Source organism: Acanthaster planci, linkage group LG12 (genome assembly GCF_054643075.1).
Source record: "Acanthaster planci isolate LZ-2023a linkage group LG12, COTS_SCS, whole genome shotgun sequence".
Taxonomy (NCBI): Eukaryota; Metazoa; Echinodermata; class Asteroidea; order Valvatida; family Acanthasteridae; genus Acanthaster; species Acanthaster planci.
Genome location: NC_141788.1, coordinates 1,892,455 through 1,907,826, shown reverse-complemented (window position 1 = coordinate 1,907,826; position 15,372 = coordinate 1,892,455). Strand labels below are relative to the sequence as shown.

The 15,372-nt window shown below is 40.5% G+C and overlaps 1 protein-coding gene across 1 annotated transcript; it reads right to left on the bottom strand.

Annotated features, from left to right (window-relative positions):
* Nucleotides 1–74: 74 nt before the first annotated feature.
* On the bottom strand, nt 75–11,498 carry LOC110989555 (muscle-specific protein 20-like). Its single transcript, XM_022254033.2, has 6 exons — nt 11,201–11,498; nt 5,368–5,513; nt 4,576–4,642; nt 4,281–4,385; nt 3,960–3,992; nt 75–3,322 (listed from the first exon to the last, which is right to left on the bottom strand). Exons 1-6 carry the CDS (start codon nt 11,252–11,254, stop codon nt 3,125–3,127), a joined length of 603 nt encoding a protein of 200 aa, XP_022109725.1. The 5' UTR covers nt 11,255–11,498; the 3' UTR covers nt 75–3,124.
* Nucleotides 11,499–15,372: the final 3,874 nt, after the last annotated feature.

Here is a 15,372-nt window from a genome sequence, read left to right as displayed (position 1 = left end):
ATCAGCTAAAGAGAAATCTCACTCCTGCTACTGTAACCCTTTTGACACAGCTCACTACCAGTTTTGCAAATTCATTAAAAATGCAAATATCTAATCTTTTTATTTCAAATCATAAAAACTGAATACAACTACTGCTTCTCTTCAACTTTGCAATGCTAAGAATTACAAGCAATAAAATCCGTACTTGGGTGGAGGGTAAACTTTGAGCACACATTACTTTTTGTACATTTAAAAATGTCTTTGGACAATGGAAAAACCACTGGAATGAATATTCTTGATTGGAATGCCAGAATGTTTCAAAATTGTAAATCCAAATGTTAAAGCTTGCAGAAAAAAAACCCACTTGGCTGACACTGACGGAATACCGAGTAACAGTTACAAACACTTTTTTGCCTTGATATGAATTATGAATGAAAATTTCAACACTGATTTTAAAATCATTTGGAATTGTTGCTTGAATATGGAATTGTACTCGTAAATTTATCTGACACAATCCTGAACTAGGATGGAATTTAAACACAAATTAAGAGACTTACTTTGGCTTTCAACTGCCTTTAAATAATAAACCATGCAAACCGTGTAACAAAGCTATACAGATAATATGATATCAACCTCAATGAGCCACTCAGCTGTCCCCTAATCTGCAGGCACAAAATGTAGATTTTGCAGATGTAATAACCAGCTCTGATATAATGTTGCCTACTGCATGTAACCGTGCCAACTGGTTGTCATGGTAGCATCTTGCTAGTAATAAATAACAAAGCTGCTTCTAATACTGTCCATTTCAAATGTCCGGGCGACTAAGGGAAGTGCATGACTGTCGCCAAACAGTGCACAGTTGTAGCCTATGAAATATTTATGTGCAATGCAGATGAGAAATAAACCAAATGGTGCATGCGTTACCAGTATGTTGGTATGAAAAGTAAGTCGTTGAAAGTACCTGTACAGCTATTTCAAGCTAATAAATGGGTGAAGATCTTGACAACGTTCAGAAACCATCTGTGACATTCTCTCGCTGTAACTGTGCCCTACAAGATGATGGTCTTGTTACCAAAATAAATCCGATCTCCCCAGCTGAAATATGGCTGCACGCCCCTTGTAGACTTTCAAAGGTACATATTATTTTTCTCGGTCTGACTGTGCAAAAACACGATTGACAATACCCATCATACAATCCTTAAAAAATTTAAACGGCAATCTTTTTTTAATTGTTGTAGAAAAATAGACGTGGCATGAGTTATTTCAAAATTTTCTCACAATTTGACGGCTTGAAATTTTGCCCACAAATTAAATACAAACATTAACTTTTGAATTGCAGAATGGGATTTTTTTGTAACTGCACAAGGTTATATCATGAAACATACTGTAACAAATATGGAACAGAGGGAACAGTTTATCATTTCCTGATAGCAGCAAATCAGGCCAGGAATAATTGTCAACATCCATCCAAATGGTAACAAAGGAAGTGACTGCAACTGAAGCTCGGATAATTCAAGGAACTTTTCAAAATATACCTCAGACAATGGGTACCGTCTGAATCTGTTTTTGTTTGAAAATATGGAAGGAATGAACATTTGGTCATATAATGTGCATAGGTTTAACTTTGATATGGAGGGCAGACTGGCATGTTATTTGACCACTAAGGAAATAAGAAAATAAATCCCAGTAGACCCTACCCAAGCCAGACTACCGTGCAGTATATTTGAAATGGAGAAAAAATAGGAACTGCATAGAGACAAAAAATATGAAATCCTATTAAATTAGGAACAATATCATGGACGAACAGAATGCTCTGGGAACAAAGGATGTCCTCAGAGGTGAGTCTATTGTCCTCAATGGTAAGTATTCGTACCTGTACATCTGCCTTAGATTATGAGAGAGTGTTGCATTGTAGGAACAACAGGAAACACAGTGCCTCAGTGACACTGTAAAATAGGACTTCATACATGTACATATACAGTACACAAATTACACACATGCTAGTTCATATTAGTTATTACTGGTGAAGATATATAAAAAATAGCTAACTATGATAATTTGTAAGTACATGTAAATGTGATGCAAGATACAATATCTCATCCAACATTTTGTTTTTAGCACCTTCAGCTCCAATTTTTGGTAAACACCAACATTTCTTTTGGGGCACCATAAGAAATCTTACGTCTAATCTCGGACCTCTTGACATCTTTTCCCACGGCAATTAGCAAAAGTTTTGAAAGCAATATGATTTAACCCTCTGTCCCGTCATAAAAACTATCTGAATACATGCACAGCACTTAATAATTAGTCTTGTGAAAACATACGATATTCATGTATCAATGTCACGTTTAAAACACCTGTTTCCGTCACCTTTCAACTCTAAAAACAATTTGTGACACACCATGCTCTACCACAATATTTCCCAACAGGGAAATGAAGTAGTTTCTACTCTGTCCAATAAAGGGCTCTAAACTGCATGTACAAAATTCTTGAATACAAACTTTAGAGCGTTGAAATTAAGGATGTCTTGGCTGCAATAATTCAAAACAATAGTTTGCATAGTACGTGTAAATAGCAGGCTAAAGATTTGCTCGTCTATTCAACAACTGCCTGGTTAAATGTGCTTGATCATGCAGGCTAGATTCATGTGCATTAGTTTAGGCATGTTTAAGCAACTACCAGCAACAATGGCATACATCCTGGTCTGTTTAAGTATCAATGCATAACTTAACACAAAGGAATCATATGACATGATAAACGAGACTAAGAGAAGTCACTACCTCTCCAACCTACTAGTAAGTCTAACCCTGAAAGTCCCAAATCCTTTAATTCCTATGTCAGTTTTCAAACCTTCAGGGTTTCATGGTTTAAAAGGGGGCACCATGCCCCGTGTCACCCCTCAATTTTCCCCAGATTATGCTGGCGTTTATCTATCTTTGAGTTGCTATATAAAACCCTGTAATTTAAATGTCAGTGCAGATCAACAGGCCTACCACTAGATGGAGGGTGTAGCAACATCTCAATTGACGAAGTGTAACTTACAAGGGCATTCCAGATATATACTCTATCAAAAACACATCTGGCTAGATCTACACACAAGGACAAGCAGTACACTCTTAATGTGTTTGCAAGAGGAGTCATGATCTCATTTTTTTAGCTGTGGGTCGTACACTTGTCTCCTGCTGCCGTAAGATATACCAGACCGGTTGGCCCCCTGATTGGTGCCCATCTGCAAACCGATGACGTTCTGGCCGGCCTTCAGCGTCTCCTCCGAGAACTCTCGCTTGTTTTCTGAGGAAGGCTTGGCGCCAAAGGTGGGCCCCCGGAAACCAATCTGCTGAGCCTGGCCGGACAGCGAGCAAAATGTAACATGTGTGGTGAGAAGCGGAAATCAAGTCTAGCATCCTTCCACCAGTACTTTTCTTGCACCATAACCGAAGGTGGCTAATTCAACAGGCACCCTGGGCCCTATGCCATGGTCATACAGAAAATTTCAGGCTTCCAACAATTTGGGCCCTACAACAAAATTTGAGGCCCATAAAGTATCACACACAGTTTTCAAAACTTTCAGCATCCCTCCTTTTCAGTAAAGCTTAGGAATGAATCTCTAAGCGTCATTGTACAATATGAGGCTTCAGAGAAATGAAATTGATACTGGGGTCTAACGTGAAGTTGAGCTTGAACGACTGATTTGCATATTGGGTTAAAGGGACACCTACATGTACATGTAATCCAGCCCCAACTATCACTGTCAAGGGACACCAAGCCCCACGCAAAGCAGAAGTGACTGAGGTCTACCTTTTCGTCCATCTTACACATTCCTACAAAACAGGTGGATTTTGAAGGATCTGAAAGAGTAAGGGTCAATGACTCAAAATTTACAAATGTTTGAACTCCTCCTCAGTTACAACTGCCAAACTTGATGGAAATTGCCGCTTCCGATTGCTATTTCATAGGTTTCATGTGGAGAATTTACTTACTTTTCGGCCCAAAGCTTCCAACCCCGTCAGAACCTACAATGGGAAAGAAAGGGTAAAGTTTTTGATACTGCGTTGAAGAGATAATTCGATGAGTAAAACTTTTGAGTTTGATCTCAATAACTGAGGTGATGAATGATAACAGGTGAGTTGCATTTCTTAGCTCTGAGAGAATTTATTTGAATGAATAAAGTTAACGGTGAAAGGCATTACTTTTTTAACAGATGAAATTGCAAGGAATATCTTTCACTCTTAAATCCATGATTTTTTTCTTGGAAGGGGTTAGGAGGCGGAGGGTCCTCATGGAGGGGGTGAGGAACTTACACTGTTCATGTTACGTCCCTCGAACAAGTCCACGGTCTGGAACAGATCTGCTTTTTGTACGCCAATGCTCTCGCACGCTGTCAAGAAGTTACCAATGTTCTCCATCTGACAGTATGTGAACAGTTACATACATCAACACGGATTTATAACAATTTATAGATTCTTTATATTTTGACAAATTTTGTACCACTGCAAAGTTGTCTTTTGGTGCTTCACACTAAGTTATCAACTGAAGGGCACAGCTGAAACCCATTATATCACTTTCAGAGTGACCCACTGCAACCTTCTTTCTTACCATTTTGAACTCCATTTTGCTGTCATGAATCTTCTTGACGCTTCTGGGACTGATCACATTTATCAACCTGCAAAACAAGGCAATGTGAAACAAATAAGAGAAATATACCGCCCTAGCCCAGATACCATACTGGCTACAGCGGCTTGGTGCCCCAACTTTCTTGAAGTTTGTAATATGCGCCAATGCCATTTGTTTATTCCCCCTTCCGTCACAAACTGCCAAAAATGCCACTTACTGCCACTGCTTTATTTATACACAGGCCAGTCACCAACAGTCACATCATAATTCTGGTTGGTCATCGTATGACCAGTCACATTCCAATATCAAAAGACAATTTTTTTAAGGAGATGATCGGGACATGAACAAGTACATGTACATGTAGCTGACTTATCAATCATCAACAGTCGAAGAACAGAGCTATATTGAGTTTTACTGACAGTCACAGCCATCCAGTGCTGCTTTCTTGGTTGATTTTGACTGAGAGGACAAATTTGTCAAAAACAGATGTTTGCACAGGAGGACTTACACTGCACTAGGTTGGAATCTAGAGGATTTAAAAAGCAATATATACATGTATATACAAAGGGCTAAATTCAGACGGAAAAAAATCCAGAAACTGACATCCAAATATGACTTCCTCATGTTTTCTTTCTCCACTACATGTATGTGTCTGGTCACTCACCATGCTCACATGTACATGTACGGTACACAAAATGCTTATGTGCACTAAACTTTACTGAAATTTATGTGCTCTAGAGGTTAACCTTTCCGGTGACATATTTGATCATTTACTTGCACAGAATGACGCCATTCTTCAAGGCAGCAGAGAAGTTATCCCATCCACTCTCCACCGGTTCAAGTTCTTCCCCTGTAATGGCTTCAATCCATGCCCTGCATTCAAGCTCCTTGTCAAGTCTTTCGGCGTAAGTGGCTCTGGACTGAAAAAAACAAAAATTGGAACCAAATTTTTTCAAAAGGGCAATTTAGAAGACCTTGGAAAAGGAAACCGTAAACATTATACAACTATGACAGGAAAACTGAATACATTACTTTCGAATGTTTCTTATTTATTAGCTAGTGACATGTGAGGTTTTCCAAAAATGAGCCACAGTTTCAAAGAAGTACACATGGGTAAACTCTGACTCAGACCATCTTAGGCAAACAAAAATGGAGTCAAAGTTCACTGATAATTGACTGTTTGTGCTAGTCACAAACACACAGTGTCATTATCCACAGTATTCCCATGTTGCATTTACAAGTATGTAAAAAGGTTCCGTTTCCATGAAAAATGGATACACCAACCCACATTCATTAAAGCCCACCACATGCGCATTGAGCAATAGCAACTGAACAATGTGTCCAGGTGGGGGGGGGAACATTTCACATGACACCAGCAGGACATAAGGACACATATCAGGCACATGATGGTGGTTCATGTACATGTATGGAAGATGAGGAAAGGTAGGAGGAGCTACAGTCTGGTGTTTGTTGAGTCATGGTTGATTTCAGTCTGCATACAAGTACAGGTAGCGGCAGGACTGAGACATCAAGTTAACCTGCCAACCCAGCTCCATACACTGTACATGTACATCAACCTGCTCAATCCAGAGGAATGTGTCAATGAATGTGCACAGCATTGCAACAGGGAAAAGCCAAGCAGGTGTATTATCTAAGGGTCTATGTGCTGAAGTCCCACTGTGTAGGCCTAAACAACAGTGTACAGTACTGTACATGTACATGTACAGTGCTGTACATGTACATGTACATGGTAAAAATACAATGTGTGGGGTAGAAAATATGTCTGCTACCCAGTCAAGTTGACGAGTTTTCCCCAAGGCTTTGCTGGTACACGGTTTGAGTGCAGTTGTGCCTTTTTAAAAGTCAATGGCTGGAATGTGCAAATTATTAACTGGTGTACTTGACACCCTGACAGGTCCACGCACAGACCGATGCAAGGAAACTGACCCCTTGCACTTGACATACCAGCCGACACAAAAGGCAGCCCTACCCTACCCAAGGGCTATGTCAATAGGTGATGCCACCCCAAAAAAACTTGAGCCAACAGAGAGCAAGTGTAATGCAAATGGGGGATTAATAGTCAAGAGGTATTTATAACCTCTGGTCCAAAGTCTTCATGTTTCACCAGGGAATGAAAATTGTGCTATTCACATTTTCACTCAAATGACTCAATTTGACAAAATGACTTCTAACAAAAAGAAACACATCATTGACAAATACATGTACTTTGATTATCTCTGGTAAAAGGTAATGGTAACCATGGTAACGATGATGCACAATTTGAAAAAGCAGCTCCCCCACCATCAAGGAACCATCCTCAATTTAACAGGATTTAACAACAGCTTGTTTACAAGGATATGCTAAATCAAATTTTGTACATCAAGGGTGTGTCCATATTACTAGGTCTGCTGTATGTTGATGTCATGGTCATATTTTTCCTACTACAAGTGGATGCTTATTTAACTATAGCTGGCCATCAGTACAAAGGTAAAAGAACAATTGACAAAGTATTCAACATCCCACGCAGGTATTAGAACACCTGATATTACCACTAAATACTACATGAACATACATGTACATCTACGACCCTATTTAAGATGAATGATACAAATCTCCATTTTGAACGAATCTGACATAAAATTGAAAACTAACCAAAACATGACATTTGTGCAAACTTTGGTCACTGATAAAAGTGGTACTTGTAGGCAACATGAGAACATTGGTCTTTTCCAGGAATAAAAACTTGGAGGTGAACCTACAGTGTAGAGTATGGCTCATAAGGCTGGGCTGCAAAATAAATACTGGGATTCTGCCTAGACCTACATGTACGGTGTACCAGGACTGCAGAGCAGAGAGAATATAAACAACAGTGGAACAGTTCTCTTTGGAAAATTAACAGTGAGCTTCTGGCACCGAGCACCTTCATCTGGGGGAAATATGGCTAGTTGTGATGATAAATGACACATTCATATCATCGTAATCTGCCGATCAGGCACAGATTTGGGCAAACAATGGGTATTTTGAGGTAATATACATGTACTTGCTGTCAGCCTACTTGACTTTTTGTAATTTCCTGCAATGTAAACAGGTTTGCCTGTCACTACATCACAGAAAGGATCATAAATGCTCAATGCAAAGACCTGCTTCCCTGAATACACAATGGCTCTACTATTATTGACATGTTATGAAGGAGCATTCATGCAGGCAACCAGGCACAAACAAGGTATGCAGTTTTCCCCTCTAGTACCCAGCCAAGAAGAATATTGAACTCCTGTAACCTTCAGCAACCTGTTGCACTCAGGGTTTTTAAAATGTCTGGTTCTCAAGTCACAGGTCCACTTTAGACATTGAGCCAAACTCAACAGTGTGACATGAACGAAGAGTGCATGCATGTACAGTACATGTAGTTATGCGCAGCCAAGCAAAAGCATAATTATTCCAGCTCTTATCAAAAGTACAGTATGCAATCTGTGCTTACATGTAAAATCATGCGCGGATGTTTTTTATGTTCATCCAACTGAGCTTGGTTTAAAGTTTAATATGACACTTCTCTCTAGGCTTCAAGGCTGAAATTACCAGTAAAACATTTCACATCTACTGGTAATTGTCTTTATTGAATTGTAAGGGAAACCTCCATTCGGGCCTCTCAATTTCTCCTCTCTACAGGTTTCTTCACACTTGTGAGCTACAGTGTTTTCAAAGAATACTTGGTTTGATTACCAGATATAAAATAATAATACTATTTTATCAATTTTTGGCAACCTTTCAGACTAGCACACATATGCATCCAAGGATCACTCAAGAAGGTATGGCTTTTTACGTTGGTCCTGCCTTCTTGACAATAGTATGGTGCCAGGTGAACCTTGACCCTGGCTCCTCCTAGTCAGTCTGAACCAAAATTTCAGTTCTATCCCTGCAGAATGTATCGTCACTGACCCAGTTCCTTAGGTGGGCAGTCCTTGTTCCATTTATCCAGTTCTTCATATGCCGGACGTACCAGTTACTCAATGAACTGGTACATATTGGTACATGTACCGTCTTCATGAACAACAAAGTCTTGTGAATTAAACATGTACTTATCAGTATCAGTGCGTACTTCAACAAACATCTTCAACAAAAATCTTCATTACACAATAGATCGGAGTGCACTGATTAGAGGATTTCCAGCCAGTTACTTTCCGCTAAATAAAAGGCTTTGCAAACTAAAGCGAAAATGAAACAAACCGATAAAGCACAACACAACTAAATGACTCATGAAAAGATTTCTACACAAAATGGTATCTGCATTTTCCTTAGTTTGAGCTTCAACTTTTCCACAAGTTACAACTTCCCTCAATTGATTTGGAGGGCGTTTTCAAGGTTTCCAACCAGGGACAGAGCTGCCATCTGAGGTCATGACACACTTGAGTTTATGTCCTCCTGTGTACATGTAATTCTTTCACTATTACAATAATGTAGAACTTTCAAAATGTTCCTCTCGAAATTAAAGTGAGCTTGATGCAAATTAATCTGGGCAACCTCAAGAGCAAAAATGCTGACTGGGTTACCTGCACATTACAAAAAACTAAGTTACAAAAACTGCATCAGAAGAGAGGCCCTTGACCAGCAAATCACTAGACTCGGTCCAGTAGTCAGCTGGTATTGTCCGTTCATGGTCTCACTCTCAGATAACTGCACCATGGAGCGAGGCCATAAAAGAGCAACATCACTTAACAGGTTATTTACTCCATTCATCAACTAACAAGAATAAAACACCTCAGAGACTTAAAAGTGAGGTAGCCACCTCGCCAGTCCTGCTTCGGGAAGTTCAGTGTCACTGAGAGCGTGATGCCATGCAATGTGGATGATTAAAACAAGAAGCACTGCACTTAATATCACAGCTGCAGGGGGCACGGTTTTATTGGAATGTGGGCCTGGATTACTTCCAAGTTACACTCCAAGGATGAAGTTTCCACGTCACAGCTGCATTGTTTACACATATTCAAAACCAGATCCCAAAATTTTCAAGCTCCTGTAATTACTTTTGGAAAGACTGGCTGGCATCATGGGTGGGAGTATTCTTTTGTCAGCTCTAGCCTTGAAATAGCTTGGGTTTGTGGACAACTCAGGTTGCCTCTGAGTTTCTCACTATCTGGTCATTGCATGGGACTGCAGGCTAGGTGCAGTGTGCTCAACCCAAGGGGAACCAAACGGTAGGGTGAAAAAGCTTTCAATTTAAGACCTAGTGACATGTGAAAACATGGTGATAAACTAAAGACTCCTGCAGGTCTCAACTGGGGACTTTCCTGGTTTAACGTCTGTTTACAATGTCCCAACTATATCTATGCCCTAAGATTTTTTAGGAACGTTCTACGTGTACAAACGTATGCACATTTAAACCTGTAAACAAACCTAATAGATGAGACTTGTCCGAAAAGTAGTAAATGCTCTGTAATTTTCTCAGCTAAATTTCACTTTTATGACATGTTCTCACTTTCTGATGGTTGCTATAATATTTTAAGGGAAAGTTGGTGTTGTTTGTTATGGAACTCTTTAAAAATACGTTTCAAACCCAGCTTATTTCCCCTGGATTGGTCAAACTTCTCTGGGAAGCCTTGAGAAACATATTCAATTTTTGGGTCAATGACAAATGAGTGCAGGCCATGTGAAAACAAGCAGTTTCAATTAACAAAGCAGAGAGACGAAACAATGCCTAGCACTACATCACTTTTAAATTATGACATCCTGAAATATTCCCTCCTGATGACCGTGTTTTCAGCTGAAATGCGCAAGGAAGTGAAGACAATTGGAACATCCAGTGTGATGGAAGTCTTATGCTTATTACGCAGCCAAGACAAGGGGAAATCGTGACTTACATAAAACATGAACTCCGATGGGATTGCCCCCTTTGCTATGCCATGTAAGAGAAACTTGGAACACTGATAGGCCCTATTGTTCATATTTGGAATGCAAACAAATGATTTGTTGTTTCAAGACACCAAGACAAGAAAAATACTTGTTGGTGTTGGTAGGGTAAGAGTTCCATATATGGACATCACCGATTTGCCCTAGCATGGTTTAATAGCTATCAGAAAGTGATAACATGTCCTAAGGAGACAAAATTAGGAGGGAAAATATTGAAACACACTTAGAAAATACAATTTTTCAGTCCAGTCTCACAAAATATCCGCATGCTGGTTGGATATAAAATGGAACTCTTTCCACATTTGCATAGGCCTAAAAAATACACTGGCCTACATGTAACGTAGATCATTGTAGTTGCTGCCTTGTACTGCACGGATGTAGACCTAAGTAAGACCTTGACAAAACTCAAGTTGCCCAACCAGATACTTTGAGACAGGTACAGGGCCTAGTAGTAGTACTATGATAGTAAGACCTTGACAAAACTCAAGTTGCCCAACCAGATACTTTGAGACAGGTACAGGGCCTAGTAGTAGTACTATGATAGTAAGACCTTGACAAAACTCAAGTTGCCCAACCAGATACTTTGAGACAGGTACTATAGCCTAGGGCCTAGTACTAGTAGTAGATGTTTCCTGGAAGCTTTGCCAACTAGATTCAGATAGGCGTACAAACGTTAACGTTAGCATGATCTCACGGATCTCACCTTTCTCTCCAGCTCGGCAGAGAAACCGTACGCTCGGCCTTTGTTCATCGGCATGTCGCTCGGTACTGTGGTGATGATGCGGACGACAAAACTGGAGAAATTACGTGGACTAGTAGTATCACAGAGCAAGGACACTATAGTAGTATCAACCCTGCAGCTGAATGCCAATACAGAACTTCACTTCAAGAAGGGCAAAACAGGACACGCCGTTGCGTCAAGCTAGCTCTGTGTGATATGATAATTGTGACACGATAGGGCAGAGTTCGGAGAGCACTTGTCGTTGTCGATGTCGTGACCCGCGTGCCTAGTCACTGGTCTACATGTATCTAGTCCGCCCCGCCTACGCAACTCATAATCAACGACTATTTCATGAAAAAATAAGGCGGATTCTGACGAATTTTTTTTTTTACTTGATAACAACCAAAATGAATTCAAAACGGCGCCCTAAAAGGGAGAACAATCAAAATAAATGAATGGATATTGAACAAGGGTAACAAAAGCTTGCCCCTCAAAAATTCACACCGCTGAAAGCTGGTGCCTCCCCATAAGATGCTGATGCCCCGGGGCCCTTACGCTCCCACTAGTAAAATCCTAGCTACGCCACTGGCTCAAGCCGGTCATTTGATTTCTCAGAGAAATATGGAAGGAACTGAATCTGCTTGCCTTGAAGAAGGTACTCAGTTACCGAAAGCTCGGCAATCACATATTTCAGAGCACTGATTTGATTTTCTTATCGACATTTGATTTCTCAGCCGGCAGTGCTGTTTTCCACGGGCGCGTAGCGCCGCATTGCGTTCGTCCAAACCACGCATGGCGCTCATGCACCGGCCGTCGATAATATGACGCGAAATAATTTTAGGTACGTGACGTCACGTCTTAGGCATTTCTTACTCAATTGTCAAGGACGTTTGAAAGTTAGCATCAGCCGAAGGAATACTGATTCCTGTGTTTCAACGACTAAAACAGAAGCTGTTTACCACTTCGCGCTCACCAAAATCGCAGATTGCCTGCTCCAGCCACTTTTTGTGCAGTAGTTGTCCATCTCTGGTCATATCCGTTTGACCCCGTTCGTAAATTTGCGCCCAAGCAATAAACTTGTTCTGAATCATCAAGAAGCCACAGCCACCATTTTGCACCTCCGCCTACACATGTGTAATCATAAGTGGCGTATCCCTCAGTTGCGTCTGGGGGTGAGCCTGAGGGCAAAATCATGAGGTCTTTTTCAAGTTCTAAAATTGCCCATTTGTTTCATCCACAAAAGAGTATAAAGATGGTCGTACCATTTCTAAAATGATGGTGTTTTTCACTTAAAAAAACAAGGGGAGTGGTGAGCATTTTTCCCATGGGTAAACTCCTCTTGCCCCCGCTCTTTTTTTTTTAATGAAATAAAAGCAAGGACTTCGGGGGGCGTGGATAAGGCTTTTGGCATATCTTTTTTCTTTCCCAACATCAAGTTGAATGAGCCCCAAACCGCAGTCGCTTTTTGAATTTGCCCCATAAATTGAAAAGCTGGATGCACTGCTGCGCGGGGATAAATCATTTCACCTTTCTCAGATCGTCCCTGAAGTCAAAACCCCCTCCTAATGGTGAAGAGTAGTTCTACCTTTACACAATAAAAAACAAACAAACAAACAAACAAACAAAAACAAAACAAAAAAAACAAAAACAAAAAAACAAAAACCAAAGAAGCCGGGAAGTTGACTTTGAGTAAACCATTAACTACGATGATATGAAAATGTTGAAAGGACCTGTGATTTTACGAAGTAATTTAAGGCCGGGCTGTGCAAGTTTGAGGGTGGCGCGAAGTTGAGACAAGAAGGACGATTAAAGAGACAATTGAGCCAGCTTTTAACGCAACATGGAATCCCTCAGAGAAATAGACGCATGGAATCAATGATTCCGAATCATTCAACAGAAGTGTTGCCGCTGAGAACCTGTACACCGTCACCGAGTATCATGACTTGCATCTGTTGTACTAGATTATGCACTCCGAGAATTTGGTGAGATTTCAATTCTTAATTTGAAATGTTCTCACTGCATATATTTACTCTCTGTATAGACACCCCAATCAAAGTTGACCGAAAGAGTAAACTTTACTCTTGAATCCCATTTTTTCCCTTGCGCTCACACTGCAACTTAGAGGACACAAGCTGTGAGTTTACGGTGGGTGCCTACACAAATACAAGAAGACATATGCAGAACCCCCCCCCCGCTTTGTGTTGGTCATTGTCTCGCAGGAATCTGGGGAATTCCTTTCAGACATCTTGGGGGGATGTGATAAGTGACAATAGTCTGGAATGTGTATAGGGATTGGACATGTTGGGGGGGGCACCCCTCGGCCTCATTTCTTGCTGGGTATACAAGAAGAGCCATGCGCACTTCGCGCCACGAAGTGCGTCAAAATACGCGTACCTTGCAGAGTGCAAGCATTACCGCATTAGTTCAACGCAGGCGCACTTCAAATGGGATTCGATACCTTTAATACACTTCTGTCTTCTCCCGTTTGCCTTTGGCCTGTGGAGACATAACAGTTTTGCATGTTAGCTATAGAAGCGAGAGTCCTCCAGTAGAATGACTAGAATACTGTGGACTATAATGAAGAGCGAGTCGAAGCTCATTTTGTCAAATCTATATTGAAACGTAACGACATTCGTAAACGTTTGGTGACAATAAAACTAAACCTAGGGTAGAAGACGGTACCGCCTGTGTTTGGATTGTACCTGTACTTTCTATCGATGTTGGCAGCACCATAAAAATCACTGTTTGCCAGCCTGCTTGTCTTTGTACCGTCCGACAACAGATGACAGCTTATTAAGTCGATTTTTTTCCGCTAAAAACTTCTGCTGCAAGCAAAATCGTAAAAAAGTTAATCATGATTACACGATTTCATACTGATGTAAACAGCATGAAACACGGAAAACGAACTTTGTGATCAACAGCTGGCCTATCCAGTGGAGAATAGCTTTTCCAAGAAATTGAAGATTGGAACATTCCCAGTCGGCTTTGCAAGAGAGGCTAATTGTGAGCCTAATATCGGACTGACTGAACACCGCGGCAAATTTCACCCAAAACATGGACGAGATGTCTAGGGTTCAGTTACAAAAACGAGGTCATCGGGCGACATCAATGTCTGTCTCAAAAAGTCTGTATTTTAAAAAAGGGTCAAAATTTAACTGCTCGGTATTAGAGCTTCATTCCCTGATTTACAATTAGTCTCAAATAGGGGTGGTTAAGGAAAGGAGAAAGTGAACCAACGAAGGAGGTAGGAACCGGTTTGTTCCAATCCTTCCAAACCAAAAATCTACAGCCAAAAATAAGACCTTAGATTATGACACTAGTTGACATTTCATCACAGGACTCCATTTCGTGGACTAAAACTGCAGAAGATTAAGAAGCTTTATGAAAGTTCAACGGCGTTAAGGCAGAGTTTGAGGGCAAGGGTTCTGCATCACAAGGATGGAGAAACCTTTTGGCTATACACTGAAACTGCATCAAACGTAGACGAGGTGTGTGTTGGTTTTAGTTACAAACTCAAGGTGATAGTGATGTCGCTTTTGTTTTTCTTAATTAAGACCAAATTTTAAAGAAACGTTTTCAACCAAAACTTCGGAGCTATGGAAGGAACGCCCATAAAAGAGACCTGATGGACATATATGGGCAACATTAGTGATTAGTCATGTGACCTCGGTTAACGGGAGGTCCGATGATATGACATTACATACATAAATATAAAAAGGATTTTTCTCCACCCACCTGCCAGCCACATTAATAAAATAAATAAAATGTTGTTTCGAGAACGGTACAAAGATTGCTCACTAATAAAGAAGCAAGAGCAGAATATCTGATTGGCAACTGTTTAATTTCTGCGATGTGAGAATTAGTTTCCTTTTTACCACTAAGTCGGTGCACGGTATGGCCCTTTTACTTAAAAAAAGAAAAATTATTAATGCTCGCGTGTGCACAAAGAGCCATGGTGGCAAAAGCGCGAGTGGCCCATTCAAAATGTACACGGTTATAGATGCCACTGTCATTTTCTTCAAGATTCAGCAGATATATTCACGTTTGATATGACAAACCGGCAAACCAACCTCACAGCGCACGCACTTTATTGTGGAAGTACACGCAACCCGGCCTATAACGAAAATGCAAACTTGTTGAAAGAAGTTAAAATA

Coding starts and splice junctions, on each gene's coding strand:
- LOC110989555 (XM_022254033.2), bottom strand. CDS start 11,254: ATGCCGATGAACAAAGGCCGAGCGTACGGTTTCTCTGCCGAGCTGGAG. Junction 4,386..4,575: donor GCAAAATGGAGTTCAAAATG/GTAAGAAAGAAG, acceptor ACATACTGTCAG/ATGGAGAACATTGGTAACTT. Junction 3,323..3,959: donor TGGAAGCTTTGGGCCGAAAA/GTAAGTAAATTC, acceptor CTGTCCGGCCAG/GCTCAGCAGATTGGTTTCCG.